We start from the raw sequence: 23533 nt of genomic DNA on the forward strand, positions 1-23533 counted from the left end.
CTCATTATTTAGACCAGATTTTGATCAGGAGGAGAGATGATAGTGGGTTAACTGATAACGTCGATGAGAGGATATGACATTGCTTCTTATCCATCATCTTTGTTTTAATGGGGGGAACCCTAAACATGTATTAATATATAATTGTTGTATCATTTGCTTTTTACAAAATACTTTCAGTTCTAATTGTGGGCTTGATAATACTGTGTGAATAGGAAATCTTTTGCTCTTGATTAGATTTTTTTTTCCTTGGTTACTTTGGGAATAAACAAATGAGTAGTTAACATCATTTGGATATATTTACTCTTGAGTTTTTGGATGCTTATGAATATTACAACTACACTCCCAGAGTAATTGCTTCTTACTGTTGAATACTAGCAAGGATGTCCACTTTGCTTAGCATCTTACTGATGTGTAATTTCTCTTCATTCCTAGATGCCTCTTTCCATCTTCCTAAATTATATAGTATTTGAAAAAGCAATGGAACAAGAAGGAGGTGAATTGTGACCCAGTTAAACTAATGTCCGTTGCAATACCTGACTTGAGAAAGGGCAGTATATGGCCCAAGATAACTGAGTACAGAATTGGGAATAATCTTTCTGGCTTTGTGTCTATCCCTGTTCAACCTCAATTGGTTTAATGAATTTTATGCCACTTGCATGTTATGGAAATTATAGAATATTTTTGAGGTGTCTTTTTGGGTTGGTCAAGTTATTTGGAAAGAAATTATATAATAATGAGACTTAAATAATGACTCTTTACTACTCTAGGGCCCCTTATAGGGAGAAAGATTACGCTTCAACTGCAGACTTTGTAACCTTATCATTGTCCAGCTACTTAAAATTGAAAACTTTTAAAAAATATGCCATCTGAAAGGAGGAGGGATTAAATGAGGATGTGCTGAGTTGAAAACTATATATGTTGTTTACTATAAAAATTTATAGTGGATTATTTTGAACAAAGACGAAATTGCCAAGAAAATTAGTCTGTTAATACCTTTCCTAGTCTTACTATACATTTTTATATAGATGTTTAGTTAAAACACATCAAGTATATATTTTGTTTAAGCAAAAACTGTAGAATTAGTGTATTGTGATGTATTTCTGATACAAAAGTACCAGTATAGAAACTGGCATAGAACTTGACTATTTATGTGTATTTTTCTTTTTATCCCCTGAAATATGTATATTTTATATCTGTCTTTTCTAGGGAGATAAAAAACTAAGGTGTGATTCTGCTGATCTTCGGCATGACATTGACCGTCGTCGGAAAGAAAGAAGTAAAGAACGAGGGGATTCCAAGGGCTCCAGGGAATCCAGTGGGTCCAGGAAGCAGGAGAAACCGCCAAAAGATTACAAAGAATACAAATCATATAAAGATGACAGGTAATTGTTAAAACTGTCTGTTAAGGTTTAGCTTCTAATTAGCCTTTAATAATTGTCAGCTTAATTGCTTTCAATTTTGACTGTGTAATCGAATGTTTAAATTTAAACAATTAAAATTATTTGTTTTACAGCAAAAATGTATTTGTCTTTTACACGGCTAATGGTGGATGAGGACAAAAACTTTGGAATAGCAAGCTAACACTGAAAAAAAAAATGACAAATTAATGTGTCCTATTATCCAGGCTACATCAGGAGGTTGGACTTCAATGCAGTGCATTTCTAGAAACAGTTTGTGTAAGAACTTTGGTTCGTTATGCTTGATTCCGCACTTTTTCAACTCATAACACCCAGAGTACAGGACTTTAAAACATATATAATGGTTTAACATGAGAGATGGGGGGAGGAAGCTTTAGTTTTTATGAAATAGCAATGTGTCTTAGCCTTTCAAAGTAATGTTTCCATGGATACTGTTAGCAGTGGTAAGATTGATTACTGCAGGTATGAGTTTGTCAGGTGTTGTATTAGAATCATGTAAATTGATCATCACAGAGCCAATTAAATAATAGGAATATAAAGTAATATAGATAAATATTATTCTTGCTGTTCATTAGGTAAATGGTGCATTTTACGTGTTGTTTATCACTGGTATTTGTAATGTTACATGCTTTTTATTTCTATAATAGTGTTACGGCCAAATCATACCAGCTGTTCTCACCCAGGGTATATACACTTCATTTTGAACTTGGCTTTGAGAACATTCTTTTTCCTATGCTTCTTTCCCTTTCTTTAAAATAAAACAAAAGGTTAACTTTAAGTATTGATGAACTGAAACTTAATTCTTGCTATTTACAGGCTGCTGGTTTCTAGCTGGCAGGCCATAGCATGTTTTTCAGTAGTTATATAAAACAAGTACTGAAGAATGGAGACAGACTGTGTGAAAGTTTAACACCCAGCTATTTTACTTGTGCAATAATTTTAATAAGGATAGTTTTTTTACTTGAAAAATATCCCTTTTGTTGTAAGATTCAACAGGGTTTTTGTTTTTAAGTGTATCACATAGTGGTTTTTTAAATTTTCTTTCTTTATTTTGCAGTAAACATAAAAGTAGAGAGCAAGATCATTCTCGATCTTCATCGTCTTCAGCATCACCTTCCTCTCCAAGTTCTCGAGAAGAAAAGGAGAGTAAGAAAGAAAGAGAAGAAGAATTTAAAACTCACCATGAAATGAAAGAATACTCAGGCTTTGCAGGAGTTAGCCGGCCGCGAGGAACATTTGTAAGTTCTAAAATTGTTTTTGGTCATATTAAGGGACTTAATGTTACAGTATTATATATAAAGAAAGGTGAAAAAGTGTCTGCTTTGTAGGTAATGTCCTAAAGTTATCTTTTCCTTAAAAAAGGAAAAAGGTATTTGAATATCTCTTTATAATGCAATCCTATTTTGAGATGTGGAGGTATCTATATGTAAAACAGATACTTTCTTGATCTTGGTATTAATAACTTTGTTACTTAAAGAATTCTGTTAAACAGACAAGGAAATTGATAATAAAATTTTTATCAGTTTTTTAAAAGATAGTTTAACAAACATTTCTGTTACAGTATATACGGTACAACTGTTTTTAAAGCTTTTGCCTGTTTCCCTTCCAGTCTTCAGGTATATTTATATAGGTATCAGTCATAGAACTCATCTAAGTATTTCCTTTTAGTTCTTCAGAGCATACATACTATCTCCATGACCACCTAAAATCATAAAAGTATGTGTCGCTTAACATCTACAATAGGATATGTGAAGTAGATGATTATCTAATTTGGATATAGTGAAAACTCCACGTTTAAACTTTATAGGAGTGTGCTTCTTGTAGCTGCCACTACTGCTACTTCTCTTGCTGCTTCTAGAATTGCTGACAAAGGCTAGGAGTGAGAGGTGGCAGTGGAGCTGAGATGGAGGGAATAAGTGAAGAGGAAATAGAGTTCAGCTAACCCTGTCCCCTTTTCCACCTGCCTGATCTACAGGCACAGCCTATCCCTTAAGCTCCTAATGACATTTCCCGCTGGGAAAAACGTGACAGGCATGTCCAGAGCCATGCTCTTTGCCTTACTTGCCTGTGACCCACCTGTGGTTCAGTGTTGCTCCAAGAGTTTAGGTCTGAGATCTTTAAAACCATTAGAGGAATCCCATACAGAAAACTGCTTTTCATGTTTAAAAACAAAATCCCCTTATACAACCAGAGATGTCCATTTGGTCAGACCTTGTGTAGTTGGATGTTAAGCAATACATACCTGTAATTATTAATGATTTCATAGTTTTACATCTTCTTGCCTCTTTAATGTCTGTCTAGATTCCTACCTTGAGCGAGTGTCCACTTGTGGATTGGTTAATTAGGTCACTGGGAAAGAGATCTTTGCTTTTAGAGTGTTAGATGCCGTTGAACATTTGGGCCTCCTTGTCAAAAGAATTGGACAGTAACTTTTGATTAGTACAAGAGGAAAAAATACCAACCTGATTATCTTAAAGTAGTTGAGGCCATGAAACTACAGTATTTCAGAACTTAGATTGAGTACTTTTTTTTTTCTTCCTCAGCTTTGAAGTAGATAGCATTTTTTTGCCCAGTAGTATAAAATGGCCATACACAGTGGCTGCGAAATTAACTTGAGGAAGGAAAGTAGGGCATGTGTTTTTTTTGTTACTGCAGTAAAATTAATAGTTTGCATGTAACTAAATAACTTGATTGCATAACTAAACAACTTTGTTAATGTTAATCAGTTTCGAATTAGAGGCAGAGGAAGAGCCAGAGGAGTTTTTGCTGGGACAAATACTGGTCCAAACAACTCAAATACTACTTTTCAAAAGAGACCGAAGGAAGAGGAATGGGATCCAGAATATACCCCAAAGAGCAAGAAGTACTTCTTGGTGGGTGTTAGAAATCTGTGTTTATTTGATTTGCATTAATTTTCAAAACATAACTGGGTGAACATATGTGAATACAGATATCCACCACTATGAGAAGATTTCACCTTAATGAAGGAAACCTTTTTTAAAAAATTCACTACCCAGATAATTTGTAGTTTTGAAATTGTGGGTCCCATTTGCCTTGTTTATCTTGACAGTCAAGTATAAACTAATCAGGGTAAACTAAAAATATACCTGATTTGATAGCCATATTCAGAGAAAATGAAATTGTAGTTGTATGTTATATGTCTGTTAGGTAGTGATAGTAGTAGAATCTTGATGATTAAATTCATCTCCTATCATAGTTTACATGTTTAACATGAAACACGATAGGGAAAAAAATTCTTTCGTAGTACTTGAGAATCTCATGGACACTGGCAGCTTGCATTGAGTTAAAAGGAAGAGGGAAAACTACTTTCTCAAAAGGTTAGCCTCCTTGTGATAAAAATGCTTTCCCTGTGAAGTAGCTTTTCGGGAAATGAAGCTGGGATAGAGGGCTTGTAGGATTCTTTTAAGTGCGATGCTCTTTGGTTTGGAAAAGGATGAAAGGATTTAGCATACTTGAGAGATTTCAGAAAATCCAAAATCATTACTAGAAACATTCCTCTTGTAGATTTTTTTCAGAGAAGTCATGTTTCAGAGAGACTTATATAGATTCAAAGAAGACTTGAATTACAGAATTATGTTTTCAGCTTTTTAGTGAATAAACCTTGAATATCAATGGCGTATGTGCTTCTGGTTTCCTTTTTTGCTAGTTGAATAAGGAGCCTGGAAAATGTTAACTTTTCTTATAAAACATAATGTGTGCTCAATCTAGGTATTTCTTGGAGAAATTTATACTGCCATGCATCAGCTAGCTGGAAAATACAAAGGCTGCTATTTTCATTATTATAGAATATAAAGTTTCAGAAGTTTCCCAGCTTCAGTAGAAAAATTCAATAACAAGCCACTTTTAATGTTAGATATTATAGTACCAGAAATGGAAAGACAAATAATGTGATTTTAAATTCTCAGCCTTTTTTAGACTCAAAAGTTCAAAGTCATTGCTTTCCAGTCAGAACTGGCTCATAGTCAACCATTGGAGAGGTTGCTTATTCTTCTCTCACAGAGCTCCTGGTGGTTTTGATCTGCCAGAGAGGCATGGCCCTTTTAGTTAGCAGCATCCAGTTCTGTGGGCTGTAATAGTGTAAGTGAATGTTTATAAATGAGTATAAAGGGAACCATTTAAAATATATGTGGTGGCTTTCCAGAGTAGGAAAGGAGAAAATGACTAAGGAAGATTTCATACAGGAACTTGGCTTGACTATTGATCTTCAAATATTACTAAGTATCAGCAGGAATGAAATATGCTGGCATGGTTCATATACATTAGGAAAAATTAAACAAAGGCAAAAAGTCTGTAGAAGCCAGATATATACATTAAATTTACATTGTAAGTAATATTTAGACAGAGCATGGCTGTGATAATAGAAGATTTGAGAAGAATTTTTCCTAAGTAGCATTTTTGGGGATTTACTCTGCAGGCCTAAATAGTTGATGATGATGCTAGCGGGAATTATCTAAGATAAGGAATACAAAAGAAGTGGTCCCTTTGAAGAGACTACATTTTATGCCGAAGATGTTGAATTAATAGCTGGAAGAAGACAAGTGGAGCTATCTAGTGGAAAGTTAGTGCATATCTTGACTGTGAAAACGTCTTGGAAGCCCTTATCTTAGGATCACACTTAAGCCCATAATAAAATTACATGGTCACATGATGAGTCAAGGAGTGCATGGGAGTCAGAATGTCTAACAAGTAGACCAAGTAGAAAGTTGAAGATGGAGGTGAACAGCAGTGATATGTTCAACACTTTATTTTATAGATGCTTAATTTAAGTGACTTCCCTTTTTCCTATGACATTCCTTCATAATCTGGTTTTCCATCTCTTATTTTAAATTGGAATATACTCAATTGATATTGCTGAAATCAAGCAGTAGTTTTACTAATCAGACTGGTCTTTTAAGAGTCTAGCTACTGATAAGCAACAGGTTTTTTCCTACTAAAATAGGTAAAATTTATTATTAAGTGAGGAATCCTATAAAGTATTATCTTGTTGAATTTACTATTTTCATGCTTCTAAAGATCTTATGGGAATCCAGAAATACAGGGTAATGGTGGGCATAGTTTAATGATGATTACTTTTCTAAAAAATAATGGGAATGATTGTATGAAACACAATGTATATGAACTTTGTAAGCAAACCAGTACTTTTTTTAAAAAATTCTTTTATTGAGATAGGACTTCTTTACATTTACGGATAATAAAATTGAGGTGCAAAGATTAAATTGGCCAAAACTTGGCCTGAAGTATTTTAATATTCATTAATTGGCTCCAGTAGACAGTAGTAATTCTTCTCTGAAGTTTCCTGTTTCAAATCTTTGATTTCTAAAAAAAGTATGGTAACATTTTCAGTAGTAAGTATTCCAGGGGGAAGACTATGGTGTTGATGATATATTGCCAAATTGGACCTGACTCATGGCCTACCCTCTAGCAGATTTTCAGAGGCAGTAATAATAGTCCAGTTTAAAACCTGAATTTCTTTTTGTGGAGTATATGCCAAGAGTTGAAGCAAGTAGAAGAGGTCTGCAATGGGCACATTTTTAATGTTGATTAAATACTGTTTTCTGAGAAAGAGAAAAGTCACTAGTGGATAGGGGCTCAAGGATTAGTATGGAATAAGCTACCCCTTTGAAACTTATCAGAAGGTTCAAAGAGGTTTCAAAGGATCTTGGTTATAATACAAATTACTTTTACTACTATGTTTTTAGCTATGTATAAGTACCTTAACTTTTATAATCTTGTTACCTGTGAAGTAATTAATAATTACTTCTCTGAGAAAACCTTAAATCTTTAAGAATTTGAGGATTAAAGGTTAGAATGGTTAGCCTCAAAAGTGCCACTAGGTAGCTTAGGAATACCCTCTCAGACAAAGCTTTTAGCTATAGTTTTAGCTATAGTTTTCTCTAACCAGTTTCAGGTAATTGATTAAAAGTAATTGCTAGCTTAATTTTAGTTTCTAGGTTTTTGCCTTTACTTTTTCTGTTTTCATCAACTCAGCTTCATGGTGTGGTAGTAATTTTGTTCTACCAGGATATCTGGGACATATATTTGTGAGATCTTGGACAAGTTACTGAATTTCTGTGTTCCTTGATTTTTTTATAGTAATAGGAACAGTATTGATTTCACGGAAATGAGTAAATATTTGTAAAGTCTTCAAAATAGTGCTTTTAAGTCCTGAGCGATGTAATTTAAAAGTCTGTCTCACCCTACAAAAACCTGTCGCCTCCAAATAACCCTTGCTCCCCCAACTGACTTACATGATGTTTATAATGAAACTTTCAGATCTATTAAAAGTTAAGATTTCTTATAGTTTCTAAAATTTTTCTCTTATCTGATGAAATTGTATGCATAGCTTCTGATCCAGATAGCTTTAGAAAAATAGATGTTCTTGTGATGTAGTCTATTGTTGATGTGCATAATTAAGCAGTATAAGGGGGGAAGTCCATAGGTTTTTTTACATGAATGTGTATAAAATTCATTTCTTCTTAAATGGGTACTCATCACACAATATTTAAAAAGAGTATTTTAATGATTTGGACAGAACATGAATACTATACTTCATAGTATATGTGATATTTGTGTTATGGCTCTTGTAAAAACGTGTAATTTGCTTTACCCTTTTGTGGCTTACAACCTTAAAGATTTAAATTTTAAGTGGGCAGCAGTTAATTACAAACAGAAGACGTTTGCATTTAGTGATTTTAGTTTGGTCCAGAAAGCTCTCTACTAATCCACAAAGTCAAGCACTTTTGTTGAGTTTACAAATAGATTACCCTTATGGCATAATTTATAGTTGATGGGAACAGCAGTATTTGGATATAGTTACCTAAAATACTAAGTTTGGAATGTGATAACTGTAGTAATTATCACATAAATTGGTGAGAGAGAGCGCTAAGTTAAATCTCTAGGGTACCAACTTGGCATATGAAACTCCTTAGTTGAAAAGGTTGATGTGTCGTATACAGAGATCTTAGATTACTGATAATATTGTAATGACAAATTTTATAAGACTGTGTCAGCTCTGTGACTGAGAGAAGAAAACAGTGGTTATTTTCTCATTCCATGCAGCATGATAACCAAGTTACTTAAAATAATGGGAAATATTAATTATTTAATAGTAATATATGACATTATTAATGGAAAACAGAAAGAATCCTGAAAGTCTAGAGTGATCTCTAGAGGTTCAAGTTGCCAGTCAGTCACATGTGCAGCTGTGAGTTACTTACTGTGCAGTAAGATGTTATGAAAGTATTCTTGCTGAAAAATTCCATTTGACTGGTCTCATTTAGTTTTATGGGACATTTCCAGTTTCATACTCAGACTTCAAAAGATAATACCATAAGATGGTTGGGAAAAGAATGATCTCCTTTAGAAAAAGACATTTCATTGATAATTGCTTTTAACTTTCTGTAGCATGATGACAGAGATGATGGTGTGGATTATTGGGCCAAAAGAGGAAGAGGTCGTGGTACTTTTCAACGTGGCAGAGGGCGCTTTAACTTCAAAAAATCAGGTAGCAGTCCAAAATGGACTCATGACAAATACCAAGGGGATGGGCTTGTTGAAGATGAAGAGGAGTCCATGGAGAATAATGAAGAGAAGAAGGACAGACGTAAAGAAGAAAAGGTAGAAAATCTCAGCTTTTTTAGTAACTTGAACAGATGATTATTTTCAGTAGGGATAATTTGTCAGTGATTTGAATTTAAAAGTGATAATTATACTTTATTTTTACTCTCCATGTATTTGTTAATCTATATTTTATTCTTTGTTCTGTAGGAATAGTAAATCTCGAAGATTACAGCGGAGAACAGAACTTGCACCCACTTTTTTTTTTAAAAGCTATAATTTTTGTTTTCGAAGAAGAATGTAAGCATTTCACTTAAATTTTACTGTTTGCAAGTAGTCTATAGATAATTTTGTTTTAAGTCTTTAACTATCTTGAAAAGTAGTAGACTGTATGTTGGAAATTGTACTGAGATAAATAGAAAATTGTTACGTACAATATTTGTAACTATCAACTTTAAAAACTTGCTGTTTTTGTTACATGCATTGTAATTCTGCTTTGTCTTTAAGATACAGTCAAGTACAGCTCTGTGAAAGTTCTGATTCTCTTCTCTCCCTGTTAATGTTTTATTCTCAAGTAAACTTTAGCTCCACATGCAAATAAATTTCTGAACAGAAATTGCTTATAGAGACCACACTGATTATTTTATCTGTATACATATATTTAACGGTTTTTCCTAATTTGAACACATCACATCTTAGGGTGACTAATTTTTGGAAGTATACCACAGAACAAGTTACATGGATAATAAACCAAGCTAGTTTAACACTTCAAGTGTTTATAATAACTTGGCTGAAGAATCTTTCCCAGTACCTGAAAAGGTAGAAGCATTGAAAGTTTGAGAAAAATAAAAAACAAACCAACCACAAAACCCAACATTGAAAGGAAGCAGTGACAGACATTCTTAAGAGCTATTTCAGTTTGGGTTAAAAAGTCATTGTTCTGCTTCCATTCTTAAAAATTTGAGTTATGGTCTTAGAAACTAGTGCATTCTTAAAGGAAGGAAATGGACTTGTGATAATATTTGCAAATAAAAATCTCATTTCTGGTGACTAGCACAGTAATAACAACCCAAAACTTATAATCCTGTTGTTGGTATGCAAGAAGAATATTCTGCAAAATAACTGATAATTTAAAATTCATATACCTAATTTTGTTTTTTTTTACATATTTATTTGGACTTTTAGATAACTGAAACATAGTAAGACCACAGGAAAAGTTACTGAACCACTTATTGTTTATTAGTATTTTAAGTATCTTGTTTTTCAAATGTCATCAATAAAAGTTTTGGCAGGAAAATTGTTGGAGTATTGTTTGGCTTTTTTTTTTAACCTTATTACAGTTGCAGTTAATCTGTCTGCTTTATATAAGCATAATAAAATGACTCAAATTTCACTTATTAATCCAGTAACTGAATTAGTTGTATGTTGACATTAAACAAAAACTTTATTTAGTAAATGTAAACTTTCAACAATCTATACGTAATACTCTTTGATCCTCACTCTTGTATTTTCTGGTATTTTTAACCAGTTGTTCTAACACCTTTAACTACTCTCCAGAAATATTTAAAAACAATCAAACCCCAATATAGGATATTTATGACCTTGAGATCCTTAATGTCACATGATTTTCCTTGTTGTCATTCTAAATATAATCTTAAATTGTTGACTCATTAGAAATATATTTAGAGGCGAGCTCTGGTGGCCTAGTCGCAGGAAACTGCACTGCAATCCCAGAGGTGCGCGGTTCAAATCCACCAGATGCTCTGCTGAAGAAGGAGGAACAATCACCTCCTGTACCAGTCAGATCCAATTTGACGGTACACACATAAAAAAAAAAAGAAATATATTTAGAGAAAGTATGTTGTATTAATCAGGAGTTAACTAGTATTATTCAGAATAATACTTAAATACATGTTAAAGCAACATGCATTTGGTCCTCCACACAGGAACAATGTTGTCATTTAATTCTCTGTACATTTAGTGGGTGGTTGTTGTTGTTTTTTTTTTTTTTACTAGCACTATCTGGTTATTCCCTGTCTTTATATGACTATAAATAAACTGCTTGACTTTCCCACTAAGGCTGTAGGAAACACTGGATTTACTGAGAAATTATTTCATTGGAAGCAGGAATTAAGTGCAAAGCATTGCTTTAAATAGAACATTATTTAGTTAATTTTATTCTCTCTAGACTTTAGAAATTGAAGAAACTAAAAAAAAATAAAAAGAAATTGAAGAAACTGTTTCCTGTTGGAACATAGCACAGACTGATGGTGAGAACTCTTGCAATGGAATTCTCTTTTAGCTGTTGCTGTCATCTTTTATGAAGCCAAGAATATACTTGTTGCCAGTGTATATTTTTTAAGTTAAATTTTACTTCACACTTTGACATGTTAAAAGATTGATAGTTCCTGTTGCTAACTATGCCTGTTTACAAGTGCTGGGAAATACCTGCCTTGACCAATTTCCTTTTGCCTAATGGAGGGAAATTAAATGAACCAAAGAATATACCCAGAATAGAGTAAGAAAACAGTTTAAGATGGCCAGTACTAAGTTTTTAGATGTGCATACCTTCCAACATCTTAAGAACATAAAAAAGCAAAATAATGTTTTTGGGTGTGTGTTTTTTTTTCTTCTTTCCAGTTGCAGTCTACTTCTAGAAATTAACTGATTTCCTTTTGTTAATGTCAGTGTTGAGAATTAATTAGAATTTGAGAAAAATTATGCAATAAAAATGAATGTAGATAGCCAAACAACTTTTACTCAAGTAGTGTGATATGTAATGCATCAGGCACTCTTGTAAATTGTCATATACCAATAAAATGTCAGAAGTGGGACTGTTGTTTATATTATTGAGATTGTTCCTGTGCCTGTACTAAATGATAAGTCTGTATTACCTGTTTCTAGATCTTAGGATGTCATCTTGTGGAGAAATTACACTGGTGTTGTCTGGCTTCTTGGGGTTTGAGAAAATGATTTCTAAAATTCTTCAAACTCATTTTGTTTACCCTGGAAGATGGAATTTATTTATTAGTGTTTTTTTTTTTTTGTCAAGTTAGCCCATGACATTAAAAAATTTCAGATTTTTATCCTTACCCTTCTTCTTTTCCTCTGCTAATAAGAAAATCCATAGTTTTAATGATGAAGAATCAGGATTGCTTTTCTTTTTAAAAAGTAGCTAATAATTTTTAAGTTATCCCTTTAAGTTAGTGTTTGTTTACCTTAAGTTAACAGTGTAATTCTTCTTGAGGTATTTCAGCTGTGATGTGGACCATTCCCTAAACTTTAAACAATATTTTCACAGAAATGTCTGCTTCAGTAAATTGATACTTCCGCTCATAAACAGCAAATTATCTCTTCAGTTAAAGCTTAAAGAAATTAAGACCCATGTGAGAATGTACTCTGGTACTCTCTGCTTTCAGCCAAGATCCATTTAACATTGTTAACTATAATATTCTTAGTATAGCGGCCTCTTCTAAGCCCAGCCTGCACATCTCTGTTAACATGCTGCTCCAGTCGTTTTTTGTAATTTTCATCAGAATCTTGCATGCATGTGATATTAATGATACTTATTGTTCGATAATTTCCACATTCTGTTGGGTCACCTTTCTTTGGAATGGGAACAAATACAGATCTCTTCCAGTCAGTTGGCCCAGGTGGTTGTCTTCCAGATTTTTTGGCATAACTTGGTGAGTTCATCCAGGACAGCGTCAATTGGAATGCCATCAATTCCTTTGGCCTCCGGAAATGAAGAACTTTGATAAATGTCAGTAGTTGTAGAGAAGCTTTAGGCCTTTTTTTCATGGGGTCGCAAGTGTTGAGTATGACTCATAGTGACCTTATGAATGGCTGATTTGAACACTACCGTACTCTGTTCTATCTTCACAGTCAGACACACAAGTCCTCCAATGCAGGTTTTGTTATCTTAAGGAATATATAGAAATTAATTTAATTTTCTGATTCAAGAGGCTTATAAACACGTTGTTAAATTTTTAAAATAGATTTTTTAAAAGTACATTAACACCTAAGGGATTGAGTTGATTCTGCCTTATAGCATCCCAGTAGGAGCAGAATACAGCTGCTCTACAAGTTTTCTAAGACTGTGACCTTCCAGAAGCAGATTGCTAGTCCTGTCATTAACGGCTCTTCTGGTTTGAAGTGCCTGACTTTCAGCTTGTCTAGCATTTAAACCATTTGCACCAGTGTTTACATAAGACTACACTAACATGATTGGTTGAAAATGTATGTTCATAAAAGTTTCAGAGGTTAAAACTTTCATAAACAAGTCTTGGAAAATCCATTTTCCTAATGCCTCAAACTTTCCAAGTAGTGACAGGTCAATGCAAAGTGGAGACTACTTAAAGTTCATCTAAGATGATGATGTAACTAAGATGAGGAAAACTCAAATCTCACCTTTCAGCTTTACTGACCTCAGCTGTGAGGATCAAATTAATCTAGTAACAATTCTCTTCCAGTCTGTTCTGCCAACAGCTGTACATGCAGCACCTTTTCCTCTGACTCAGATACCTGAGGTCAGTCCTCTAAACAGCCAAATTTTCCAAGGCTTGAGAGGACCCACAGCATCCTGACATTAGGCCTATTGGCTATAAATTTGAAGGTATTTCAGTGTCACTCTTAAATCTAGTCTGCTTACAAAATCAGTTTCCCTCTACTCAGGATACCAGCTGTGAGATCAGGAGTTCCCAGGACACCTTAACGTTCACCTATTAGCTACTACTAGTTCTTTGGACTTGATAACTTATTAAAATGGTACTGAGTTCAATGAAAGTGCTGTAGTTAATAGAAAAGAAGTAACACACAGGGTTGGTTCACACAGGTTCAAAGGGCTGTATCCAGAGGCTTTCCTGGTACCATATTTTGTGACAAAAATGACGTGGTCTAGTCAACTCAAACTCGGGTTTGAAAGCCTCATCAAACTTGAGTAATGAGAAATGTAAGTTTTCAAAGTGATCTCAAGAACTAAGGACAGATCAAATTCTTGAGTTACTGAGTAAACCTAAGGGTTTTACAGGAAAAACAATCCCATAAAAACCTTGAGATTTCTAGAATAAGATGTCATCAAGTTCTCCAGTTTACCATTATGCCAAGTTTTCTTGCTATTTCACCATTACCAACTAGGGATAACAGATCATGGCGAAAAGAGAGTATCAGAAGAATGGCTATTTGTGTTTCATTGACTATTTGTGTGGATCACAACAAATTGTGGGTAATGGTGAGAAGAATGGAATCCCAAAACTGCTCATGTGAAGCCTACACCGAGAGCAAGAAGCTCTTGTCCAAGCAGCAAGGGAACACTGCATGGTTCAAAAACAATGATGTCAGGGATGTATCCTTTCTCCATACCTTTTCAGTTTATATGTGGAACAGGTTATTTGATGGTTAGACTTATGAAGAAGAATATGGCATTAGAATTGGAGGCAGACTCAACAACAACCTGTGTTATGCAGATGACACAACTTTGCTCACCCAAATTGAGGGCTTGAAGCATTTGCTGTAGAATTTCAAAGATGGCAGCCTTCAATGTGGATTGCATCTTAACGTCAAGAAAAAAGAGAACCTTACCACTGGGCCAATAGACAGTATTATAGATGGAGAAAGGATTGAGAATGTTGATAATTTTACATTGCTTAGATCCACTGTCAGCACTCTTGGCACCAGCAGTCTGGGGGAAAAAGTGTTGCACTGGGAAAATCTGTCAGAGATCTCTCCAGAATGCTGAAGAGCAAAGACATCAGTCTGAAGACTAAGGTGTGCCCGATCCAGGCCATGGTCTTCTCAGTTGCTATGTATTTGATGAGCTGGACAATGAGTAATGGTTACAGGAGAATCAATGCCTTTGAGTTGTGATACTGGAGAAGAGTATTGAACAAGCTGAACTGCTAAGAGACCAAACTGGTCTCCTGGAGAGGGTGAAACCAGTTTGCTGCTCGTTGGAAGCAAGGATTTTGGAACTCATATTTTGGGTATGTCACCAGATGGGACCTTGGAGAAGGACATCTTACTTGAAAGGGTAGAGAGGACCCTCAGTGAGACTGACGCAGTGAATGAGGCAGTGATGTCAGGTGGTCAGAAACAGGTTGGCACAGGATAGGGCAAGGTTCAGAACCATTGTTCATGAGTTGCTATGGGTGGTACTTGAATCAAGGGCACATAACGACAAACTGAAAACTACCCTCTCAGGGTTTTCAACCTGTAAATAGCTGTAAGCCAGCAGTCTGGTCACAGTGCTGTTAGGTGCTGTTGAGGTGAGTATGACTCAGAGCGACCCCATGAACAACAGATCTGAACCCTGTCCTGTCCTGAGCTATCCTCACACATCCTGACACTGCGGCCCACTGACAGCCACATGCCCTAAGTATGTGAGGCAAAGCCTTATCATCCTTGCCTTCAAAGAGCTGCACCCCGTCAAAGGCACCAATTGTTCTGTCCTCCCAGTTAATTTTCCAGCTCTAAGATGCATAGCGTGTCATCAGAAAAACCATACATGGAGCCTCTTGTTTGAAGTAGCTGGATTCTGGAATGCAGATTGCTTTAATTATCAGGTGGAAGCTGGTCAAATTATTTAATCCAGTGCACTACCAAGGCTTTGTTTCACAATTGCTGAGTGCCTTTGAGATAAGTATAACTCAAAGTGACAGTTATAAACAATAGATCTGAGTCCTGTCCTGTCCTTCCCTGCACCATCATCATCCTAAGAACAATTGAGCTCATTGCTGTAAACACTGTCACATTTCATTGAGGATTTTCCTCTGCTTTGCTGACCCACCACCTTTTCAATTATCAGGTCCCTTTCCAAGGAGTTGCCTCCCTAACAACTTGTCCATTGTGTGTGAGATGAAGGTTTACCATTTTTAGCTCCAAGGAGCACTCTGGTTGCACTTTCTCTTAAGATATATCCGCTCTTTGAGCAGTCTATGAGCACTCAAATGCATTGATTCTCCTGTCATCCTTACGTGTAATCCTGCTGTCAAATGCATAGCCAGCTATTGGAAAGATTGTAGCTTGAATCAGGCACACCTTAGTCTTTGAACTGACATCATTGTTCTGCAGGACTTTGCAATGATCCCTGACAGCAGACTTGCTGCTGGTACCACTCGTGTGCACTGTGGATCCAAGCAAGATGAAATTGTTGATAATTTCCATCTTTTCTCCATTTATCATAATGTTTGTTTCTTGGCCCAGTGTGAGGATTTTTGTTTTCTTTTTTAGAGAAAAATACCATATTGTTTCTATTTTAAAAACAATATGAGTTGTTTTCCATATTGTAGGCCATAGTCCTTGGTCCTCTGCAGCAAGCATCTGAGGTTCTCACTTTTAGGAAATAATATTGTGCCACCTGTATAATGCAGGTTGTTGAGTCTTTCTCCAATTCTGACGGCACACTCTATGAATTTGTTTAACAATTAGGATATTTAAAAAGAACAGGAAGTAGAAAACCTATACTTTCATATATAGATTTCATAGAAGACTGAACATAAAAGTAGTTTCATGTAAGACTTAAAAGCTTTCCATGGTGATGGAGCTAACAAAAATACACATAGCTGCTGTTGTCCTTCAGGACTAGTTTTTTCAAATGAGAAAAGGTGGAAATGAGTAATTAAAAAAGAGCAATGGTGTGTGAGAATGACCATATCTGACTTCAAGTAACTCCACAAATGAACTTCCCCCAACACCACCACAAAACCAGGTCCGGATAGGTCAGACATGTCTCCCACACTTTTGCACTCCTAATTACAACCCCTGTCTTGCTTTACTGAGTCCCAGATGCACTGCATTACCTTACAGATCACACAGAACTATAGTCATGACTATGGGGCTTATTAGGGAAGGTAATAGGTTAAAGTTCAAGTTGGCAACAGTACACAGTTTCCCAGGATAGCTTCCAAAGCATGCACACACTCCTTTTAAGCCTTGTGGTTTTAGGCCAGTGTTAGTTCTGCAAGTTAGGCATCTCCCTCCAGGTTCTCCAGGGAGAAGCAAAGGCTTCTGGTTCTGTAGGGTAGCAGTCTCAGGTCAGGTCTGTCTCACGTCCGATCTCTGGTTATCTTTCTGCTGCTGAAGCTCACCTGTAGGTCTGGCTGACTCAAGAATCTCTGGCCCTGTTCTCTGCTTTCTTGCTGCTGCAGTGCCAGTGGAGAGATCCCCAAATTCTGTTTACTCCGTTTATTGGTGAGACTGGCCCTTGTGGATAGACTAACACTCCTTATTTGTATGATTCTGCTCATCTAATGGCAAAGTTGAGGTTAATGACTAGGAATGCCATTTTGAACAACAAACTGTTGCCACCACATAATCCATTTAAAGACTGTTGAAGGGTAAAACCTGTGGAAGTACCACATAAATAAGTTCTACTGGTGTTCGTTAAAGAAGACAAGCATCTGCTGCCTCCCCCCGTGTTTCATGGGACAGTTCCATTCTGGTCTTGTGTATTTTGTGCTATTCAGATTATACTGTTGTCAGAAACTTTATAGTTTAAAAATAAGGAAAAAGTGTGTGTCAGGGCAGTAACCTTTATATATACCTGTTCAATCTGTATGGTGAATAAACAATTCATGAATTTGGATTCGATAAAGGAATGTGGCATCAGGATGGAGGACATATCAAAACCTGTGGAACTCAGATGACACAGCTTGCTCATTGAAAATGAATACCTAAAGTACGAGTACTCATTGCAGAAGATAAAGACTACAATCTTCAATATGGGTCATATCTCAGCATCAAGAAAACAAAAGTCTTCACCACTGGGCCAATAGGAAACATGATAGAGAAAAGATTAAAGTTGCCAAAAATGTCATCTTTCATGGATCCACAGTCAACAGTCAAGAAATCAAAAGATGTGTTGCATTGGGAAAATCTGCTGTCACATCTCTACAAACTTCTAAGGAGCAACAGTGTTAGTTTAAAGACCAAGGTACGTTTAGTCCAAACCGTATCATTTCAATAACTTGCTTAGTATCTGAAAGTTGGACAAGAAAGGATAACAGAAAAAAGAATTCATGCCTTTGAATTGTGGTACTGGAGAAGAGTAATGAAGATCCTATGAGCTCTCAAGATGGCAAACATGTCTTGGATAAAGTGCAAATGGTGCTGGTTAGAGGCAAGGATCCTAAATCATCTCACATACTTTGGGCATGTTGTTAGGTGGGGCTACTTCTTGGACAAGTACATCATGCTTGGAGAAGTGAAGGGTCAGCAAGTTAACAACATTGACTGACAAAGTGAGTTTATCACTGGGCTTAAGTATATCAGACATAGGATGGCCCGGGATAGCATAGGGTACAGGTTCTGCTGTTGACAGAGTCACTATGGGTCATAGTTGATGGCATTTAGAAACAATTCTTTCTCTGTCTTTGTAATGAACTTTTTCTCTCATCATGGGTGATTAATTTTATCCCACAGCTCTCTAGCCTTGGGTCATTGAGGATCAATACTTCAAACCTGTTCTTAAGGTGAGATAGATTCAGGGTTGAATTTTGGTTCTTATGAAACTTAAGACTATTCAACTTCAGTTTGGACTTGCACATGAATAATTGGTGGTCTGTTCCACAGTCAGCACCTGTTCTGGTTTTGAGTGCTGATATTGATACAGTCAGTCTGATTCCTGTGCTGTCCATACTTTTGGACTACCATTTCCTTTCTCGTTTTCTTTCCCATTCCAGTCACCTATCCAAAAGAGGATTGACCAGTCTCGCCACTAAATTTAGCAGATTCAGAGAATCACACCACCAGCAAGGCAGTGGACATTCAGCATGTGCCCTTTAATGCCAGACATTCTTGTGCCAACTAGTCCTATAGCACTGGCAGCCATGCCCAAAGCAGTGAACCAGAGAACTGCTATGACACAGAGCTGGTGTTGGGACTACTACACCATGGAATGGGAACTAATAGCCTTTGCCCAAGTTCGTTGGAAATTTGGAGGGCAGCTGCCTGGCCTCCTGATGGGAAGAGATCCATATTTGTTCCATTCCCAAGAAAGATGATCCAACAGAATGTGGAAATTATTGAACAGTATTATTTGACTGTGGATCATCATAATGTATTATGGTAACATTGAAAAGAATGGGAATCTCAGACATAATTGTGCTCACGCAAAACCTATACCTAGACCAAGAGGCTGCTGTGGACTGTTGTGTTTCAAAACCAAGAAAGGAGTATGTCAGGGAATGTATCATTTCTTCTTACCTTTTCTATCTATATGCAGAACGGATCATTTGAGAAGTTGAACTTCTTGAAGAAGAATGTGACGTCATGATCAGAGGAAGATTCATCAACAACCTGTATTATACAACGTTGCTTGCTGAAAGTGAGAGGGATTTGAAGCACTTCCTGCAAAAAGTTAAACACTGCAGCCTTCAATATGGATTGTATCGCAACATCAAGAAACCAAATGTTCTCATCATTAGACCAGTGGGCAACGTCATGATAAATCGAGAAAAGACTCAAATGGTCAGCAACTTCACCCAGACTGGGACTCACAATCAACATCCTTGGTACCAGCAGTAAAGACATCAGGAAACATATTGCACTGGGTCAGTCTGCAGTGGAGGAGACCTCTCAGAATTACTAAGGAGCATTGATGTCAGAAGACCAAGGTACATCTTATTCAGGCCATCATCTTTTTCAATCACTTGTTATGCATCCGAGAGCTGGGCAATGACTAAGGATGACAGAAGGAACCTTTGAGTTCTAGTGTTGGAGAAGAGCACTGAATACCTCATGGACTGCCAAAAAAAAAACAAACATAGTCCTGGAGAATATGCAGTCAAATGTTCCTTAGAGGTGAGGGTGTAAAAGCTTTGTCTCACATAGCATGTTTCTGGGAGAGGCTATTCCTTAGAGAGGGACATTATGCTTCGAAAGGTGGGGGGCTGGAGAAAAGAGAACAAAACTCTCAACCAGATGGATTGACAATGACTCCTGCATGGGCTTGAGTGTGTCAGAGATTGTGAAGAGGCATAAGATAGGAGAGGGTTAAGATCGCTTGTTCATAGAGTCACTGGGTCATACTAGACTAGATGGCATCTAAGAACAAGAAGTTTGTTGGCTGACTAAGGGGTATAGCCATAAATGGCAGTACTGAGAGGTTTGTACCACTGGCCTGAAGCCGTGAGGCTCAAGGCTGAGGTGCCTTTGAGTGCATTTCGGAATCTCTTCTGGTTGAGTGATAGTATCTTGCTGCCAACCTGAAATGATAGCCTTTTGGCTGGGTTTAGAAGAGGCCATGGCACCAGGGATACCATTGCTGTTGTCAGCTGGATCCTGACTGAAAGCAAAGAATACCAGAAGAATAAATGTTTGTGCTTTATTGATGCAAAGGCATTTTACTTTGTCAGTCATAATAAAATTATGGTTAACATTGAGAAGAAGGGGAATATGAGAACACTTAAGTGTTCTTTACCTAGATCAAGACACTATTGTAGAACACTGCATGTTTTAAAATTAGGAAAGGGGTGTATTAGGGTGTATATATCCTTTTCCTGCACTTAGTCTTTTTGCTGAACAAGTTATTCGTGATGCTGGACTCTATGAAGAATGTGGCATGCAGCTGACACAACCTTGCTTACTGAAATTGAGGACTTGAAGAGTTTGCTGCAGAAGATCAAAGATTACAGCCTTCAATATGGATTGCATTTCAACGTCAAGAAAACAAAAATTTTCACCACTGGCCCTACAGACAACATCATGATAGATGGAGAAGAGAGCAAAACTGTCAACAACTTCATCTTACTTGGATCCACAGTCAGTACACTCAGTACACTTGGTACCAGCCGTGAGGAGATCCAGAGACATATTGCACTGGGAAAGTCTGCAGTCAAGGACCTCTCTAAAATTATTGAGGAACAATGATGCTAGTTTGAGGACTAAGGTACACCTTATTAAGCCATGGTCTTTTCAATCACTTGCTATGCTGCTGAGAGCCGAGCAATGAGTAAGGACAACAGAATAATTGATGCTTTACAACTGTGATGCTAAAGAGGCATACTGAATACCCCATGGATTGCCAAAAGAGCAAACAGATACATCTTGGAGAAGGTGCAGCCAGAGTGCTCCATGGAGTCAAAGAAAATGAAGCTTTGTTTCACATACTTTGGACATACTGCTAGGAGAGGCTATTCTGGGAGAGGGACAGTGAAAGGAAGACCCTGGACCAGGTGGATTGACACAGTGACTACAGCAATGGGCTAGAGTGCATCATAGATAGTGAAGATGACACACGATAGGACAGGATTCAAATCTTGTTCATAGGGCTGCTAGGAGTCATACTTGACTTGCTGGCACTTACAATATGATGTTACTTGTGAGCTATTGCAATGGATTTGGAACCCATTATAGCAGTAAATTGTCATTGGATGAGTAGAAAGAGGTGCAGGAGTGTGAGGACTATGTCTCACCTGATGGGAATTGGTTTTGTATTGTTGAAGAGAGAGTTCCCTTTGTGGAGTTAGTAAAGGTCAGATAGGGCCCACCCCATGTGGCCCTTGCTTTTTTCACAGGAAGAAATCCAAATTTGTTCCCATTCCCATGAAAAGGGATACAACAGAATGTGGAAATTATTGCACATTATCATTAATATAAATTGCAAGGAAAATATTGCTAAGATCATCCAAAAATGGTTGGAATAGTACATTAACAGGGAATTACTAGAAGTTCAAGCTCGGTTTAGACGAGGCTGTGGTACGAGGAATATCATTGCTTTTGCTAGATGGGTTCTGGCTGAAAGCAGAAAATACCAGAATAATGTCTATATGTGTTTTATTGACTATGCAAAGGAATTTACATGGATCATAAAAACTGTGGCTAACTTTGAATAGAATGAGAATTCCAGAACACTTAATGGTGTTCATATGAAATCTATACCTAGCCCAAGAAACTCTTGTCCATATCCAGCAAGGAAACACTGCATGGTTTGAAATCAGGAAGGACGTAGGTCAGGATTTTATCCTTTCTCCATTGCTTTTCAGTTTGCTGAGCAAATGCATGAAGCTGGACTCTATGAAGAAAAAGGTGGCATCAGGATCGAAGACTCATCAACATCCAGCTTTATGTAGATAACACAACCTTTCTTGCTGAAAGTGAGAACTTGAGACACTTACTGCAGAAGATCAACGACTGTAGGCTTCAATATGCCTTGCATCTCAACTTTTAGAAAACATTTTTAACACTGGGCCAAGAGACAACATCATGGTAGATGGGGAAAGGATTAAAACTCTCAGTGATTTCCTTTTATTTGGATCAAGCATCAACACCCTTAGTACCAGCAATCAGGAGATCAGATGTATTGCATTGAGAAAGTCCACTGTCAGGGATCTCTCCAAAATACTGAAGAGCAGTGAGGTCAGTTTGAAGACTAAAGTGCATCTGTTTTAGGCTATGGTTTTACAGTCTCTTGCTATGTATGTGAGAGTTGTAAATGAGTAAAAATGAAGGAGAATTGATGCCTTTGAGTTGGGGGATACTACTGAATATCCCATTGACTTCCAAAGAAGGAACAAATATGTCTTGGAAAAAGTGCAGCCAGAGTGCTCATTAGAGACTGGCAAAGCTTCAGCTCTCATATTCTGGACATGTTAGTAGGCAAAGCTATTCTTTAGATAGTGATACCATGCTTGGAAATGTGGGCAAGCAATGGAGAGGAAGCCCCTCAATGAGAGGATTGCAACAGTGACTGCAGCAATGGCCTCAAGTATGTCAGAAATGATGGGGATGGTGAAGAACAGTACAGGGTTCAGGTCTGTTTTCATAGAGTTGCTATGAATCATACTCAACTCCAAGGCACCTAACAATAACAACACAACAGCAACAATTCTGATTGTTGCGCAGGTTAGAATCCACCAGTGTTTCTGTGGGAGAAAGTTGGAGAATCTCCTCTCGGTAAGATTTACAGCCTTTGAAGCCTGGTAGGGAGACGTTAATGAGACAAATTGGATGGCAGTGAGTTATTGACAGACTGGAAAGGGAGGAGGGTATAACTTTGGTGTCTATTAACTTATGAGGATAAAAAGGATGAGAATATTGTGTCTTCCATGTAGGATTGCTGATAAATTTGCATTCTGGTTTTACACGCTACAAAACTCATTCCAGTCCTGTCCCCATTTTCTTCCAGTTGGACCTACAAGCCTAAGGTTCTTAACGGTTCACATACCAAGGGGTCATTTTCCTTCTAAGTTTCATGAGAATAAACAACAAAATATACACCAATCCTAGTTTCTACATAAAGTTGTGCATCCACCTTCATTGTCCTTTTCTGAGTAGATGCTCCCTTATAAGCATAGACTCTTATCCCCTAAAGTCCTTACCTAGTCTTTTGAGTTGCTGTTGTGAACTTAATCTCATGGTATTTTACAACAGCAAATTACCTCAACTCAGAACTGAAAAGTGGGAGATCATTACACTGACCACTATCACTTATCAAAGAGAACTCTAGTGGCATTTGACTGTGTAGATCATAACAAACTATGGCTGACTCTGAGAAGAATGGGAATCCCAGAACACTTGATCGTTCTAATGCGAAACTTATA

At 36.8% G+C, this 23533-nt stretch overlaps 1 protein-coding gene across 1 annotated transcript in view; it reads left to right on the forward strand.

Moving 5' to 3' along the window:
* Window positions 1-23533, forward strand: part of BCLAF1 (BCL2-associated transcription factor 1) — a 34573-nt gene that overhangs the window by 9125 nt on the left and 1915 nt on the right. Inside the window, exons 7-10 of the mRNA XM_006885006.1 lie at window positions 1207-1382; window positions 2476-2656; window positions 4145-4291; window positions 8844-9056. Coding sequence (XP_006885068.1) covers window positions 1207-1382; window positions 2476-2656; window positions 4145-4291; window positions 8844-9056 — 717 coding nt within the window. The remainder of the gene's footprint in view (window positions 1-1206; window positions 1383-2475; window positions 2657-4144; window positions 4292-8843; window positions 9057-23533) is intronic.

Source organism: Elephantulus edwardii, unplaced genomic scaffold, assembly GCF_000299155.1.
Source record: "Elephantulus edwardii isolate Elephantulus edwardi_28Jun2011 unplaced genomic scaffold, EleEdw1.0 scaffold00039, whole genome shotgun sequence".
Lineage (NCBI taxonomy): Eukaryota > Metazoa > Chordata > Mammalia > Macroscelidea > Macroscelididae > Elephantulus > Elephantulus edwardii.